General features: G+C 40.9%; 1 protein-coding gene across 13 annotated transcripts in view; it reads left to right on the forward strand.

Moving 5' to 3' along the window:
- Positions 1 to 15,192, forward strand: part of LOC125464760 (cytoplasmic dynein 1 intermediate chain 1) — a 272,641-nt gene that overhangs the window by 236,869 nt on the left and 20,580 nt on the right. For all 13 annotated transcript variants that reach the window (XM_048557615.1, XM_048557596.1, XM_059655073.1 and 10 more), the window contains 2 exons: positions 3,777 to 3,921; positions 11,083 to 11,223. In XM_048557615.1, coding sequence (XP_048413572.1) covers positions 3,777 to 3,921; positions 11,083 to 11,223 — 286 coding nt within the window. The remainder of the gene's footprint in view (positions 1 to 3,776; positions 3,922 to 11,082; positions 11,224 to 15,192) is intronic.

A 15,192-nucleotide genomic window follows, 5' to 3' on the forward strand; every position in this document is an offset into this window, starting at 1 on the left:
TCATCGCTCATTTGCTATGGATACAGAATGTAGTGTTTAGAGGTCATATGAGAGTCATGGGCGATTTGTGTCATGCCATTGGTGATTGCAAATTGAACATCAGCATCTAGATTCTGAGGTTAGCAGCAATGTCTTTTTTTCGAAAAAAAGTCAATGCCGACCAAAAGCAAACTATTAATTGGAAACGTCCAAAGGTCCTGTGGAATGTGACAGCTGTGGCTTCTTCATCTGTCGTGCAAATTTAATGATGGTCTGAACTGAATGCAATAAAGGTTGAATGAATCATGCGTCTGTGGCCTGCTGCTGTTGGTATGTTGGTTGCTGTGGCTCACTTCCTAGGAAGGCAAAGGCAGATACAAGAGGACCACAACCAACAGCAAGCCCAGGAGCAGCTGTTGACCACCGCAGAGGATGAGGAGCACAAAGCTGAGGGAGGGGTCACAGCTGTAGGGTCTCTCAGGATGGGTGTAGTCCTCAGGACACTTAGAGGTTTTCAATCACAATGCCATTTCCTGGGCAATAGCAAGGCACCGTGTCAACACAAATTGTGTGCATCCCTGTGACAGAACTGTGCTGGATGCTGGAGTAGGTTTGAGAGCTGCATGAATCAAAGGCCTCTTACTGTTGACTTCAGGGGTGAGGGCTGTTTGAATTTCTTTGTGACTGGCTCATTCCAGAGAGCAATGAGTGACTTGGTGTGGCACCTCAGTTGTACATACACAGTTACATCAGGACAGTGACTAATTGTCATGTCTGCACGATCACGCCAGTTCATTTTGTTTCCTGATGATGAGGTCAGTGCTGCAGCCTGGTAGGAGGATTTAGAAACATAACTGGTTTTCCTCAAGGCATGGCATGCCACTGTCAGCACTCTTATGGGACTGAGGATCATATTACCAACACTACAGAATTTATTGATATGGAGAGGCTTCATTCCATAAGAGTTTAGATGGTCTGTGATTACTAGTTAATGGAGGTGTGTGCCTGCTACCCTGGTAGCTGTGATGACTCTTGCATCTTGGAGCACTCACATTGAGGGCTCAGGTGCTTGATCAGGCTGGTTTCTGGGAATCAAAGTCTAACCGTGGCTGATGACACCATTGTACAACCACCTGGAGCATGGATGCAACGCTTCAACTAGGCCCATCGTGAGGCAGATGATAGGCCTCCTGAAGATGCAATTCCTCTGTATGAACCAATCTGGAGGAGTTGCTGAATGGATTAAGTAGAGCGCCTCCATAGCTATAATTTTCACTGTCCTATTTGGCCTAAACTATTTCTCTGGGGACAATTGCTAATGCTGATCAAAAAGTAATTAAGTATTATTTTGATGAAAGGGAATTTGTGTTCCAGTACTCACTGTAGCATATTGCTGGAATTACCTGTTAAAGCATTTTGCAAGGTGTTGATGTATAAATTTTGCAATACTAGCATACATTAATTAATTTGAAAAAAGTTCTGGACAGTTTGTTTTTGTGGGTAGAGAGTGGAGAATTAGGGTATATTATGATGCTGCCTAGCCTGCTGTGTCCCTCCACCTCCACATGGTGTTGATATCTTCCTTATGTGACATGATTTCAAACTTGGCTTGATAACACTTTTATGAAGCACTTTAGATGTTTTCCCACATAAAACGTGCTGCATAAATGCTTGTTGTTGTTGTTAGTCTGACTCCTCTATAGATGACGAGTCACAACATCACTTCCCCACAGGACTATGAGCTGACCTCCGGGGAAGTCAGAAGGAACTCCTCATGTTCCCTTGATTTCTGCTTATTTATCAATGCCTATTTCTAGTCTTTTGGCAACACCAACAAGGAGAGCAGAAAAGAACACCACCACCTACAAATTCCCCTCCAAGCCACTCATCATCCTGACTTGGGAAATTTATTACTGTTCCTTCGGTATCGCTGGATCAACATCCTAAAACACACACTCTATCAGCATTGTGGGTTTACCACAGTTGGGCATTCCTAGGGTGAGGCAAGTTTTGGCAAGCTAATGGTATGCCCACACTCAGTGGATGAAAACTTGAGCAGTTCATGCCTGTTTCCAAGTCAGTTTTCTGATCACTAAACACTGGTCTGTCTTGAAGTAACCAAACTTGGAGCTATGCTTGAGATAACAGGGTGTAGAACTGGATGAACACAGCAGGCCAAGCAGCATCAGAGGAGCAGAAAGGTTGACGTTCATAAGTGTCTAGGCCCAAAACATCAGCCTTCCTGCTCCTCTGATACTGCTTGGCCTGATGTGTTCATCCAGCTCTACACCTTGTTATCTCAGATTCTCCAGCATCTGCAGTTCATCCTATCAATGGAACTATGCTGCCACTTTTACAGGCAAGGTTGTTTTAATTTTATTATAGTTGTTTAATGAAATCACTACTCTAAACACAAATATCTAGCACTTGCGTGAAAAATTATTATAATAAATGGCATTTCTTGAGGTATTCCTGCAGAGCTCATTTCCTCACCGACCCCATCACCAAGGACATTTTTCTCTCCCCACCCCTATCTACTTGCCGGAGGGACCACTCTCTCCGTGACTCCCTTTTCCGCTCCACACTCACCTCCAGCCCCACCATACCCGGCACTTTTCCCTGCAACTGCAGGAAGTGCTACACCTGCCCCTACATCTTCTCCCCCCCCCCCCCACCTCACCCCCATCCCAGGCCCCAAGAAGACTTTCCACATCAAGCAGCTTTTCACCTGCACACCTGCTAATGTGGTGTACTGCATCCGCTGTTCCCATTGTGGCCTCCTCTACATTGGAGAAACCAAGCGGAGGCTTGGAGACCACTTTGCAGAACACCTATGCTTGTTTCGCACGAAACAACTGCACCTCCCAGTCGCAAACCATTTCAACTCCCCCTCCCACTCCTCAGATGGCATGTCAATGCTGGACCTCCTGCAGTGCCACAGTGATGCCACCCGAAGGTTGCAGGAACAGCAACTCATATTCTGCTTAGGAACCCTACAGCCCAATGGTATCAATGTGGACTTCACAAGCTTCAAAATCGCCCTGCCCCCTACCGCATCCCAAAACCAGCCCAGCTCATTCCTGCCTCCCTAACCTGTTTCTCCTCTCACTTATCCTGTCCTCCCACCTCAAGCCCCACCCCCATTTCCTACCTACCAGCCTCATCCCTCCCCCTTGACCTGTGTGTCCTCCTTGGACTGACCTATCTCCTCCCTAACTTGCCATCTACATTCACCCTTCATACCTTTATACACCATTCTACCTTTATTGGATCCACCCCCGCCTCTTTGACCTGTCTGTCTCCTCTCCACCAATCTTCTCCATCCTTCTTCTATTTGCTCCCCCCCCCGCCTCCCTATTTATTTCAGAACACCCTTCCCCTCCCCATTTCTGAAGAAAGGTCTAAGCACAAAACGTCAGCCTTGCTGCTCCTGTGATGCTGCTTGGCCTGCTGTGTTCATCCAGCTCGACACCTTGTTATCTGTAATTGATTTGTTCCTTTCTTATTTCTAATGGAACAGTTGCTTAGCTGTATCATAAACTAACCTGTGAGCAAGTCCCTGCCGCTATATCCAAAGTTGCTGTGCTATAATTATACCTTTGGTTAATGCATGTGATGAGCTGAAACAACTGAACTATTGTTTGTGATCTCAAGTGCTGAATCGAAGGGAAAAGTAGAAGCAATAAAGAAATAGCTAATAGATGTCATATCTATATAATAATTACAAGGATGTATCTGAAAAGGTTTGTATTAATTTGGCCAGTAATGAGCTATTGAACCTAAAACCTGTTTTCCAGTAAGGCTGGTATTGGTGAAATGTTTGAGGGTCATCAGGGTCCAGTGACTGGTATCAACTGCCATATGGCCGTGGGACAGATTGACTTCTCACATCTGTTTGTCACCTCTTCATTTGATTGGACTGTCAAATTGTGGACAACAAAGGTAAGAAATACTTACATGTACTTAATGCTTTCAGACTTGGATGGATGATATTATGACATGATTCCATTCTAAGGCTTAAATTTTATTTCCTAGTATATTAGCTATCATACCTAAAGATGTTTACTTTTCAGTTTTGCAATTAACTTGAAAAACCAGTGATCTATTCACACTTTTACATCATTCGACATTCATATGATCTTTGTCCTATTTACACAATGCCTCTATTCTCATCTATGTTATTGTGTGAAATATATGCATATGAATTTAAAAGTTATTTCTTTCTCTTGAGATGTTTTTAACCAGTATGCAGTGCAGAACTGTAATATTATTAATATTATACCTGTGTTTCTTCCTCCTTCCCCTACTTCCAACTTTTTAAATGACGAGTTTGGTATTGGTGCGATCTTCTTTGTTTTCAAGTTTGAGATATGAACCTGTTTGTACCTCAGTCATAATGGTACAAAACTCTTCAGAATTTTGTTAATGTGACAGTAGTCTTGGTGCATTGTAGATATTGTAATTTGTATAGCTTGGATTTAACTCATCTTGATCTTACTTCCTGTAGTAGAAACATGGTTGCATCAAGTGAGTAACCTTTGTCATCCTGCTAAGTTTGAGGAAAGTTGGTTGAGTGAGAGAGAGAGACGAAGAAATCTTAATGGTTTGAGTGGGGAAAAGATGAACGTTGGTGATGAGTATGCCCAGAAGGTTGATAGCAGAAAATCCCCAGAGCAGACGTTTCCATGATAAATAGTTTTGAGAGCTGCTACAGTAGCTTGAAATTGTTAAACTTCCCAAATTCAGAGAAGACTGAAAGATTTTGGCAAGTGCCCCAACAATTTCTGTTTACACTTCCTCCAAATCCTTGGATGCATTTTATCTAGTCCCAGTGCCGTGCCAACTTTAAATATCAACAGTCCATCCAAGACTACTTCCTAAATAATTTTAAACACTTTTAGTTACAGCATTTCCTTCTCCATCACCAGAACCTAGGCAGCATCCTTCTCTTTTGTAAGGGCAGATGCAAAGTATTGATATCTCTAACACGGCCCCTGTGTCAATGTGTAAATCCTCACTTTGATCTCTTAATTTGCCCTACTCCCCACTTTAAGCATTTTCTTTTACTATTTATATCCCTATGGAAGTCTTCAGGATTCCCTATATTTTGATTGCTAGTTTTTTGTTCTAACTCCTCTTTACTTATTTGCTTTTTCACTTACCTTCTAAACCTTTTGGTATTCCTCTTGGCTCACAATTGTATTGTAGGCATTACATCTGTCATAAGCATGCTTTTTCATTCTGATGTAAATTTCTACATCCTCTGTTATTCCAGGGAACTCTGGATTTATTTGTCGTTTTTTTCCCCCATTTTGAGGCAATATACATTGACTATACCTGAACCATCTGTTCTTTGAAGGTGGCCCATTACTTTCATTTTCCCATCAGCTCTTGTTCCAGTCAATCTTGCTCCATTGAAGTCAGTCAACTCTCCAACTGATATTTCTTACTCTGGATTGACCGTTATGACACCGTAATTGCTGTCTTCTGAATGTTTCCCACTGACACCTGATCCAACTTGGCCACCTCATTTCCAAGGATCAAGTCCAACAATCCAACCTCTCTTGGACTGGACATGTACTGCTGTCAGAAACTTCTGAATACCATTTTGAATCACTAGCCGCTGCTCTTATTTGTGTCTGTGCTCAAAAAGGACAAATCCAACCCAATTAAATATTGCCCTATTAGTCTATTCTTGATCATCAATGAAATCATGAAAGAGGTTGTTGACAATACTTGCAGTTGGCACTTATAAAGGAATAAGTTGCTCACTAATTCTTAGTTTGAGTTTTGCCAGGCCACCCAGCTCCTAAAGAGCTGAATTCCAGAGTTGAGGTGAGTGTGACCATCCTTGACATCAAAGCAACTTTTGATTTGAGTTTGGCATTTAAGGAATCCTGGAAAAAAATAGTGGGAATCAAGAAGCAAACTCTTCACAGGTGAGAATTATACCCCTGAGATACAGAAGCAGTCCCGACTCCCCAAAGCTTGTCCCCCATCTACAAGGCACAGATCAGGAATGTGATGAAACACTCTCTACTTGTCTGGATGGGTGCAGCTTGATCAACATTCGAGAAACTTGACATACAGCCCGCTTGATTGGCATCACAAGCACAAACCTTCTGTCCTTCCACCACAGACGGTTATCCAGCAGTGTTCACCATCTAAAAGATGCAATGCAGAAACTTACAATCAGCTGGTTAGAAATTACCATTACCACTGCCATCAAAAAGATAAGGGCAGCAAATACATGGGAACACCATCACTTGCAAGTTCCCCTCCAATCTGTTCATCATCCTGACTTTATAGAATCACGGACTTCTTCGAGCAGAAGGAGGACAGCACTGGTTCTATTCCCTAGTGCCAACCTCCTACCTTTTCCCCATACCCCTGCACGCATTTCAATCCAACATTTCAACAGGAAATACACTACTATTCTTTCATTATCACTGGGAGAAAATCCTTCAGTTCCCTTCCTTAATTGCATTGTGGGTCTACATACAGCACATGGACTGCAGCAGTTCAAGAAGGCAACTCTTTCCCCTCTTCTTGAAGGGTATCCAGGGACAGGCAATAAATCTGGCTCACCCAGCAATGCTCATGTCTTACAAGTGACTTTTAAAATAAAAGGTCCACAGCGAACTGCTGCAAGAGCTGGACAACATTCAGGTTTGGTCTGATGTGTGGTGTGAGCACAAGTACCTGGCGATGAACATCTCCAACAAAACAGACCCTAACCATTGTTGCTTGATGTTTAATGGTATTACTGTCGTACCTTCAACTAACAACGTTGAGGTGTTTAACATAGACCAGAAGCTGAAATGACCTACTATGTAAATACTGTGCCTACAAGAAGAAGTCAGAGACTAGGAATTCTGTGGTGATTAACTTGCCTACCATCTATCTAATGTCTGCCGACCATCCAGAAGGTGCAACTTAGGAATGTGATCGAATCACAAAGATCACTTGAAGCTCGACATCATCCAGGGCAAAGCAACCCACTTGTTTGGCACCCTGCCCACCACTGTAAATATTTAATTGCTCCCTTCACCACTGGTGGTAGTGTGTACCATTTCCAGGATGCACTGCAGCGACTCATCAAGGCTGTTTCACCAGCACCTTCTAAGCCCATGATCTCTTGTCGCCTAGAAGGCAAAGGTAACAGATGCACGTAACACCACTGCCTGTATGTTCCTGTCCAAGCTAGCCCCTTGAACCTCAGAACTATGTTCTTTCACTGTCACTGAATCAAAATCCTGGAGTTTCCTTTCAAACAGTATGGTATGGAACCTAATACTCCAAGGACTGTAGAGATTCAAGGAGGTAGCTTACCAATACCTTCTTGAGCCAGCAATGTCGACTTCCCATGAATAAATAAAAAGAAACTCTGCTGATTCTGAATCCTGAAAAAACAGCTTAAGCATTATACTGGCACAATGATGATAGTTGCTTGATTCCCATGCCAAATTTATGGCTGTTAAGTCCCACCACCAATTAACATTCGGGTTCAGGTTTTTGTGGGAATGTTGTGACAGACCTAAGGCATACCAAGTAGACTGCCTTAAGCATCAGAGTTTGCCACTTTAAGAATGAAAAGGCATTAGGAGAATGTGACCTGCTGTGTTGAGTGTTTTGTAATGTCCATTAAAGAGTGTCATTTGTGACATACTGTGTCTGACACATGGAGAATCTAGTTAGAAGAGAATTCTGTGGATGCAGAACTGGTTTGTGAAGCAGAATTTTAGCAAGAGAATGATTTTAAAAAAAAACATTAAGGACCTGGAGAAAACTAAATGTTTAAACAAGCAGAATACTGGCATTAATATTTGGATGAGGTGACTTTTGTGTTTTATGAAAAGCTCAGAAGTCGTAAATTTTCACATTGACTCTTTTGCTTTCTGACATCGAGTTGTTAGATCTTATGAGAAAAATGATTGATTGAATCCTTGGTAAATACCTAACTTTTATATGGGAATTCCTTACCCCTCCCACCCCACCCCTTGCTTCACTGGTTGACTAACGGACACTCTATAATTGCTTAAGTATCTGTCACAACACATTCCTTTCCTTTGCCAGATGCTTTGATTTTTTAAAAATTTCTAGCAACAGAACTCCAGACTGATCATCGTCCTTTTGTTGTTCAAATTGTTTATCAAACTCCATTATGAAGAATGCTTTGCCCTATAGAAAAAACACAAGCATTTAATCAGTTGTCTTATCTTCAAGTTGAATTTATTACTAACATGCTTTTGAACCTCTAGGTTTTTTTAAATCTGAGCACATTGTTTATGTCAAATTATAATGTATTTCTCTTGTCCTGTTTACATTGATGATAAAGGAACTGTGTTTGCTTCTTAGCAGTTGGATATATATAAAACTGAAAGTAACAGGTAATTTCAGAAGCGTCTGGGATAAATGTTAATAATCTGTCTGAATATATATCTGCAACAAGGAAATTGACTATTTCAGTAACATCACTTTTGGTAACACACACACCTCACGTTTCCATCTTCTGTCTGCTGCAGTGTTCCAGTGAAATTCAACAGAGGCTGGTTTGTCATGTAGGCACTTTGCAGCATTCTGTATTCAACATTGAGTTCAACATGAACTGTTATGAATATTTCTCCACCCTGTCTTTTCACCAACATTCTCCCCACCCCCATTCACTCAGCAACCTTCTCGACCGCATCCCCACCCATCTATCCCAGTGTCTGGTTTGCTTGGCTTTGCTTTCAGCTGATTTATAGTCTGCTTTTGCTGTCTAATCTGGACCTAACCTCTTCCTCCACAGCCATTATAGTCCTTTGTCTTTTGTGACTCCTGTGATTTCCAATCTCCCTCGTCCTCTAATCTTCACCAGTCTCTGCAGTTGGTCCTCTCCACCATTTTATACCGTGCCAAACGCATCACTTCTTCTTTATCCGTCTCTTCTGTTCCAAAAAAAGTAATTCTGGATTCAAAACGTTAACTCTCTCTCTCCCTCCACAGGTGCTGCCAGACTTCCGAAGTTTCTTAATTTTGATTTCACGTTTTCACAATCCTTGATATTTTGCTTTTCTGTTCAAAGCTAACTTGATTGTTAAGTTGTAGTTGCAGCTAATAAATGAGACAGTGTTTAAAATATTTTTACCTACCAATAATATATTGTGATACATTAATAGTTGACTTGTATCTCAAGTCTTTAAGGCCTTGTCAGATCCTCAACAGCTACATTTAACAAGAATGACATTTATAAAGGTTGATTTTCATTACTTTTATTAAGGCAATTGTAGGATTTTCAAGAGTTAATTTTATATTTTGGCCTCTGACTGCCTCCATAAATAGTTCTAAAGCAACATTGTATGGAGCTGGATGAACACAGCAGTCCAGGTACTATCAGAGGAGCAGGAAAGTTGACGTTTTGGGTCAGGACTCTTCTTCAGAAATCGGGAGGGGCAAGGGAGCTGGGAAATGAGTAGAGAGAGGAGGGGTGGGGCTGGGGAAGGTAGTAGGATGGTGATAGGTGAGTGCAGATAGAGAGTGGTGGGGATTGGACATTGGGATGGGGGAGGTAGATGGGTGGGAGAGAAGATGGACAGGTCAGGTCAAGGAGACAGAGTTGAGAGAGAGGCTTGGATGTGGGATAAGGCTGTATGTGGGGAGATTTTAAAACTGGTGCATCCTACTGACCATTCCCTACTTACACTCACCTGTCACCATCCCACCTACCTTCCCCAGCCCTACCCCTTCTCTATTTATTTCTGAGCTCCCTTCCCCCTCCCCATTTGTGAAGCAGGGTCCTGACCTGAAATGTCAACTTTCCTGCTCCTCTGATGCTACCTGACCTGCTGTGTTCCTCCAGCTCTATACTGTGTTGTTTTTGACTCCAGCATCTGAAGTTCTTGCTATCTCTAAATGTAACATTGCTCAGTTTTAGAATATTGTGATCTCTTGATCCAAATCAAGATGAAATTAATACTGAACAACAGTAATTAATGAGTTTCTGATCTTTCAATCCGCAATTAAGGCAGCAGAAACCAATGTGTAAATCACATTAAATTTAATTTTTCTCATGTATTACTTTGCAACATAGTATAATGCATCTGATACAAGAAATACCACCCTGACTCACTATGATCATTTGGGTATTTTTGTGTGACTGGGATAAGAGCGCAGGATATATAGAATTTGAGTATGTTACTATTCATTATTCAAAAAAAATTACATTATTTCTGGCGAAAAAGCAATTCGTACTAAAAATGTAAAGTGACAAGTGTTGTTTTGTGGTCTTTTATCGATAAGAATGAAGTGACAGAGACTGCTGTGAAGCTAGAAACCCAATCTGAGGCACTTATGGAGACCAGATCAATTTCTGTACATATTGGAAAGAGAAAAAATGCCATTTATATAAATGGCTACTTTAAGAGAAAAAGCACGTGTAATCCCCCCTCCTCCCAAAGAAGACATTGATGACTGGGGAGCAGAATTAGAAAAGTGGTGGTGGGGGGAGAAAGGGGAACAAGAGGAGAAGCACTTTTCATTCAAATTCCTTAGATCAATGTAGCTGTAATTTTCTTCTCTGTGTTTTATCTTTGTTGCCCAGTTTGCCCTTGCTGCTTACCCACATTATAGATGAAATATGGAGATAAGCAGAAGAGAGGACATGTTATTTCCAGGGAAACAGTTCTTATCAATGACAACAATTATTGCTGCATTGCATTTTCACTAGATGGCACTCTGTATCTGTGATGATTGTTTATTGTCTGAAAGCCTGCAGTTAAATTCTACAGCCTGCTTTATCCAGAGCATCCCATAATTCTTGGCAGGTTTACCACAGTTTGATTCATTTGGACAAGTAACCTCCTACTTGTCATGAATGAATTGTGAGTTAAAGGCCTATACGTCTACCTGTCTGAGGAATGCTCACACATTCCTTATGGTATTCATTGTTTTTCATTTATCTTTCTGGACAGCTGTTGTATTGAAGTTACAGCACACCTTTGTGGACTTTCATCTCATTGGTTTATGACACTTTGGATATGTGCAAAGTTTTTAATTAGACTTGCCAGACAGCCTCAGGCAGCACAAGCGCCACAAAGTCTTCTTTCTCTCTCCGCCTTACAGCACAACAAGCCTCTCTACTCCTTTGAAGACAATGCAGACTATGTCTACGACGTCATGTGGTCACCAGTGCATCCTGCACTATTTGCCTGTGTGGATGGAATGGGACGATTAGACCTCTGGAACCTCAATAATGACACAGAGGTGAGAAAGAAGATAACATTTTGTGATTTAATCACTTTTTCTACATATATTCGAAAATATTAAAGCTATAGTTAGAGAACAGTGGTTAGGGTATTCCTTCTACAACATTCTTTGCCAGTTGATTTTTAGCACACAACCTCACTGAATTATGGAACATCAGAATACATGGTTATTTAATCTTAAATCCTATTTTTACAAAAAATGTTTTTAGGTTTGGAAATTGAATTCCTATCACAGGTTTAAATATGTACATTGCATTGTAATCTCTGAGCACTTCCTAATTTTAAAATGAGATGCGTTAACTTTTAAAATATATATTTACACAACTGTGCCCAAATCGATTCTTTACATGATGCTGTTTCTTGGGTCACAAGAAAGTGAGTAGTTTATTATTGAACACAATTGAATGTTCATTTTTCTTCTCAGTATAACGTACACACTTTTACTCTTTTTAATACAATGTTAACTATAAATAAAAATGTGGGCAAGTCATTTCAAGCTGAATGTCAACTGGCTGGAGACAAAAAGAAGTCTTTTGAAGTGTCCACAGCAGGAAGTGGTGCAGCCTTTTTAATTACGAACCACACAGCTGCAGGATATGAGTGGGAAAGGCTTTTTCTACATCAGCTATGTTTTAGGAGGAGGTTGGAGTACTGTCAGGTATATTTTGTGAAATGTGCCAATCTACCAAATGCCAAAAGCTTAATGTGGTCATCTCTTGTTCTGGTAAAATCTCCCACAGTGATACTTGGCTGATTAAATATTTAACCATTTCAGTTCTGGAGCAGTACTGAAAAATACACATTTTTTTTTACATCCAGTCTGTATATTTGAAATACAAATGGCCAAAAATTACACTGGTTGACACAAGTCATCTTGATCAGACAGAGTGAAAATTTTAATCAAATTTACACAAAAAATAAGATATTGAATATTCTAAAGACAATAATTTTTAAAATCCCTGCACTCCCTATGCCTTAATCAATTACAAAACAAAAAATATCTTTGAAATAACTGTGCATGTGAAAGGTTACACTACTGCTTATAAAAATTAATTTATGGCTTTCCATTCCAGCCATTATGTCGCGCTTTGGGATAGAGCTGCTTTGTGAAACAACATGGTTGATTATATATTAACAGTATCATACATGATTGCTGTTACATGATGCTGTCTGTGAATGGAGTGTTTGCAGAAGGACCTTGAAGTGATTCTCTGATATTCTAGGGGTGACAGTCCTAGCTCTATTATAGAGCTGCCTGAAAATTGATAATGAACCCATAACAAATGTCATTTTTAACCCTTAGCAATGTTTTACTATTTGGATTAGCAATTACTGCTGTTTGTAGTTAAATAATTTTTATTAAGTGGTGTTTTAAAACAACCAAACGTTTGGCGATTAATTTAATACCTAAGGATTGCCTTGTTGGATAAGTTTTTGTTTACTGTGTAAATTTACACCAGGAGTAGGTTAGTTACTAATTCATAGTAAGCACCTAAATTGTGACAATCCGGTTTAAAAGTAAAGTTGAATAATTTCTGTTGTAGCTATTGACTTTCATGGCTGCTTGAAGGTAATTCAATGGGCTGAATTTGTGGAAGCTACACTTTATTAATAAAGTACAAACTGGCCAGCAAGTTCAAGAAATTGAGAGATGCCATGAGTTGCAAGTCTCCAGAATTTTGTTTGACTTGTGCCACTCTGCCATTTTTTTCATCGCAGCTCATCTAAGCACACTTGTTCCTTTTATAAGACCCTGCTGGATTGGATATTAATTGCTTAAAAGTTAGGTTATTAATTACTAAGCCTATGTATTAATTAATGTAATATATAATTAATGACTGTAAATCAAATTCCCTAGCACAAAGAATGAGTGTTTCGAATTTTTGAAATTTAATTCCTTTGGGTAGTTTTGAAATGTCAAGTTTTCAAATCTTGCATTTTTTGCTTCCTCTTAATCCAATCCTTCACTGCCTCTCTATTTCCATTCCTGTATCTGATTTGTCTACGATTGATCCTCTCTTTTTTCAGTCCTGCTTCTTTATTTCTCAGATCTTAAGTTTAATTGATTAAGCGGATCCAATGTTGCCATGCTACCACCACAATGGCTGTATCCACTCTCAGCTCCAGCATTTCAAAATGCCAGTGTACATAAAAGTGACCACAGGAGAAAGGTTAACTCACAGCCAATGGTGTGAAATTCCCTGCTCCAGCAAGTTTAATTTGGCTACTCCGGCGTTGTGACCGTCGACATTTATTGCCCATTCCTAACTGCCTTTTCATAGATGTTGGTGAGTCAACTTTCTGAACTGTGACAGTACTGTTCCGTCGTTGTGACAGAGTAGTGATGATCTTTCCTTTCAGGAAGAAAGGATTGCATGTTGTTCCAAGTCATGATGATGTAAGGCTGAGGAGACCTTGCAGATCACTCTTGTCCAAAGTACTTGCTGTCCTCATCCTCCAACAGCATATCATATCACAGATTCTGCTGGTGCTGTCACTGCATTCTTTTTAGATGGTATACACTGCAGTCATGCTACACTAGCAATGGAGGCCATTTAATTGCAAATATGGTGCTAGCTAAGTCTTCAGAGCGGTGACCAGCATTTCTGCGATGGTGAAAATGGGCAGGGCTTCAGTGGTGGATGCACCCTGAAACTATACATGTAGTCACCTGGATTGGCTGTTTTTCCTGGTGTTAGGGGGATCCGTGGCTGGCCCGTCATGCACACCCATTTCTCCATTGATCTTCTGGAAAGGCCATTCTCTGACCTCTCACAACTTGTTCACACATTCAGTAGTGTACTCCACAAAGGTTGTCACTTCCTTAATGGACAACAGCATGTGTCAGCATTCAAGAGATGTGAATTCACTCGTAGATTCTTCCATTGCTTCAGCATGGATTTCACTGACTCCAGAAACTCCTCCATTTTATCTCTCATTTGATTTTGGTGCTGGAGCCTTTGCCACTTGAATGATGACACACGAGATTCAAAATCCTCTTGGAGCTAAACATTGCTGAACAACTGTTCTGCCACTGCCTCTATTACCACCTGTTTGTGTGTCTGTGAAGTGCTCACCAGATCATGCCACCAATTTTTATTTTATTCCTGACTTGTCCTCTGAGTTTGACCAGCAGTGATCCACCCAAATTTAGGAATTTGCATTCTCCATCAGTCTCAAATTGACATGTTTAAATGGGTGCCTCAGCGTTCCATAGGAACGGTAACATTTACACCGACTCATAGTGAACAGCACAAAATCGTCACAAGATAGAACTGAGACAGTTTCCATATTGATAAATAGCATTCACCGCTAGTCCATTGGTGTTCCTTGGCATTCTGAACATGCTACTCTGATGAGATGGGCATGAATATGGAAACTGTCTCAGTTCTGTCTTGTGATGAATTTGTGCTGTTCGCTGAGAGTCGGTGTAAATGTTACCGTTCCTATGGAATGCTGAGGCACCCATTTAACCATGTCATTGCAGCTTTTGACCATATTTGAGTGTGGGTCTTTGCATGCTGATAGGATGCCTCAAAATCCACTTAGTGTTTGATATAGCTGCATGCCTGGGTCAGCCATGTGGCCTTTGTTTTCATGAGACCTGTTACTTCATACTGAGCTCCTAGATGCCACTGTTAATGCCACTCAGCATTTCAGATCATTAATGTACTAATATGTTTTGTGTTCTGGGTACAACTCCTCAGCTATTCACCATTTCAGCCACCTCTAGCTTCCACTTTCTGTCAGGTAAGAGAGGTACCTGCCTCCTTTCATGGATTGCTTGCAGAAGTGCGTCAAGGGATGTTCACTGAAGTATGAGACATCCCTTGCTGCTATCTCAGCACAGTTGTCCACCAAGATTTGTCTTCTGGTTTGTGGCTGTCTGAATACTGCACAAGAGCCTCGTAAAATTCTTGTTGTGTGTGGACTGTCAGCAGTGGGACCCACCCACTATCATTCATTA

The sequence above is a fragment of the Stegostoma tigrinum genome, chromosome 2 (genome assembly GCF_030684315.1).
Source record: "Stegostoma tigrinum isolate sSteTig4 chromosome 2, sSteTig4.hap1, whole genome shotgun sequence".
In the NCBI taxonomy this organism is placed as follows: domain Eukaryota; kingdom Metazoa; phylum Chordata; class Chondrichthyes; order Orectolobiformes; family Stegostomatidae; genus Stegostoma; species Stegostoma tigrinum.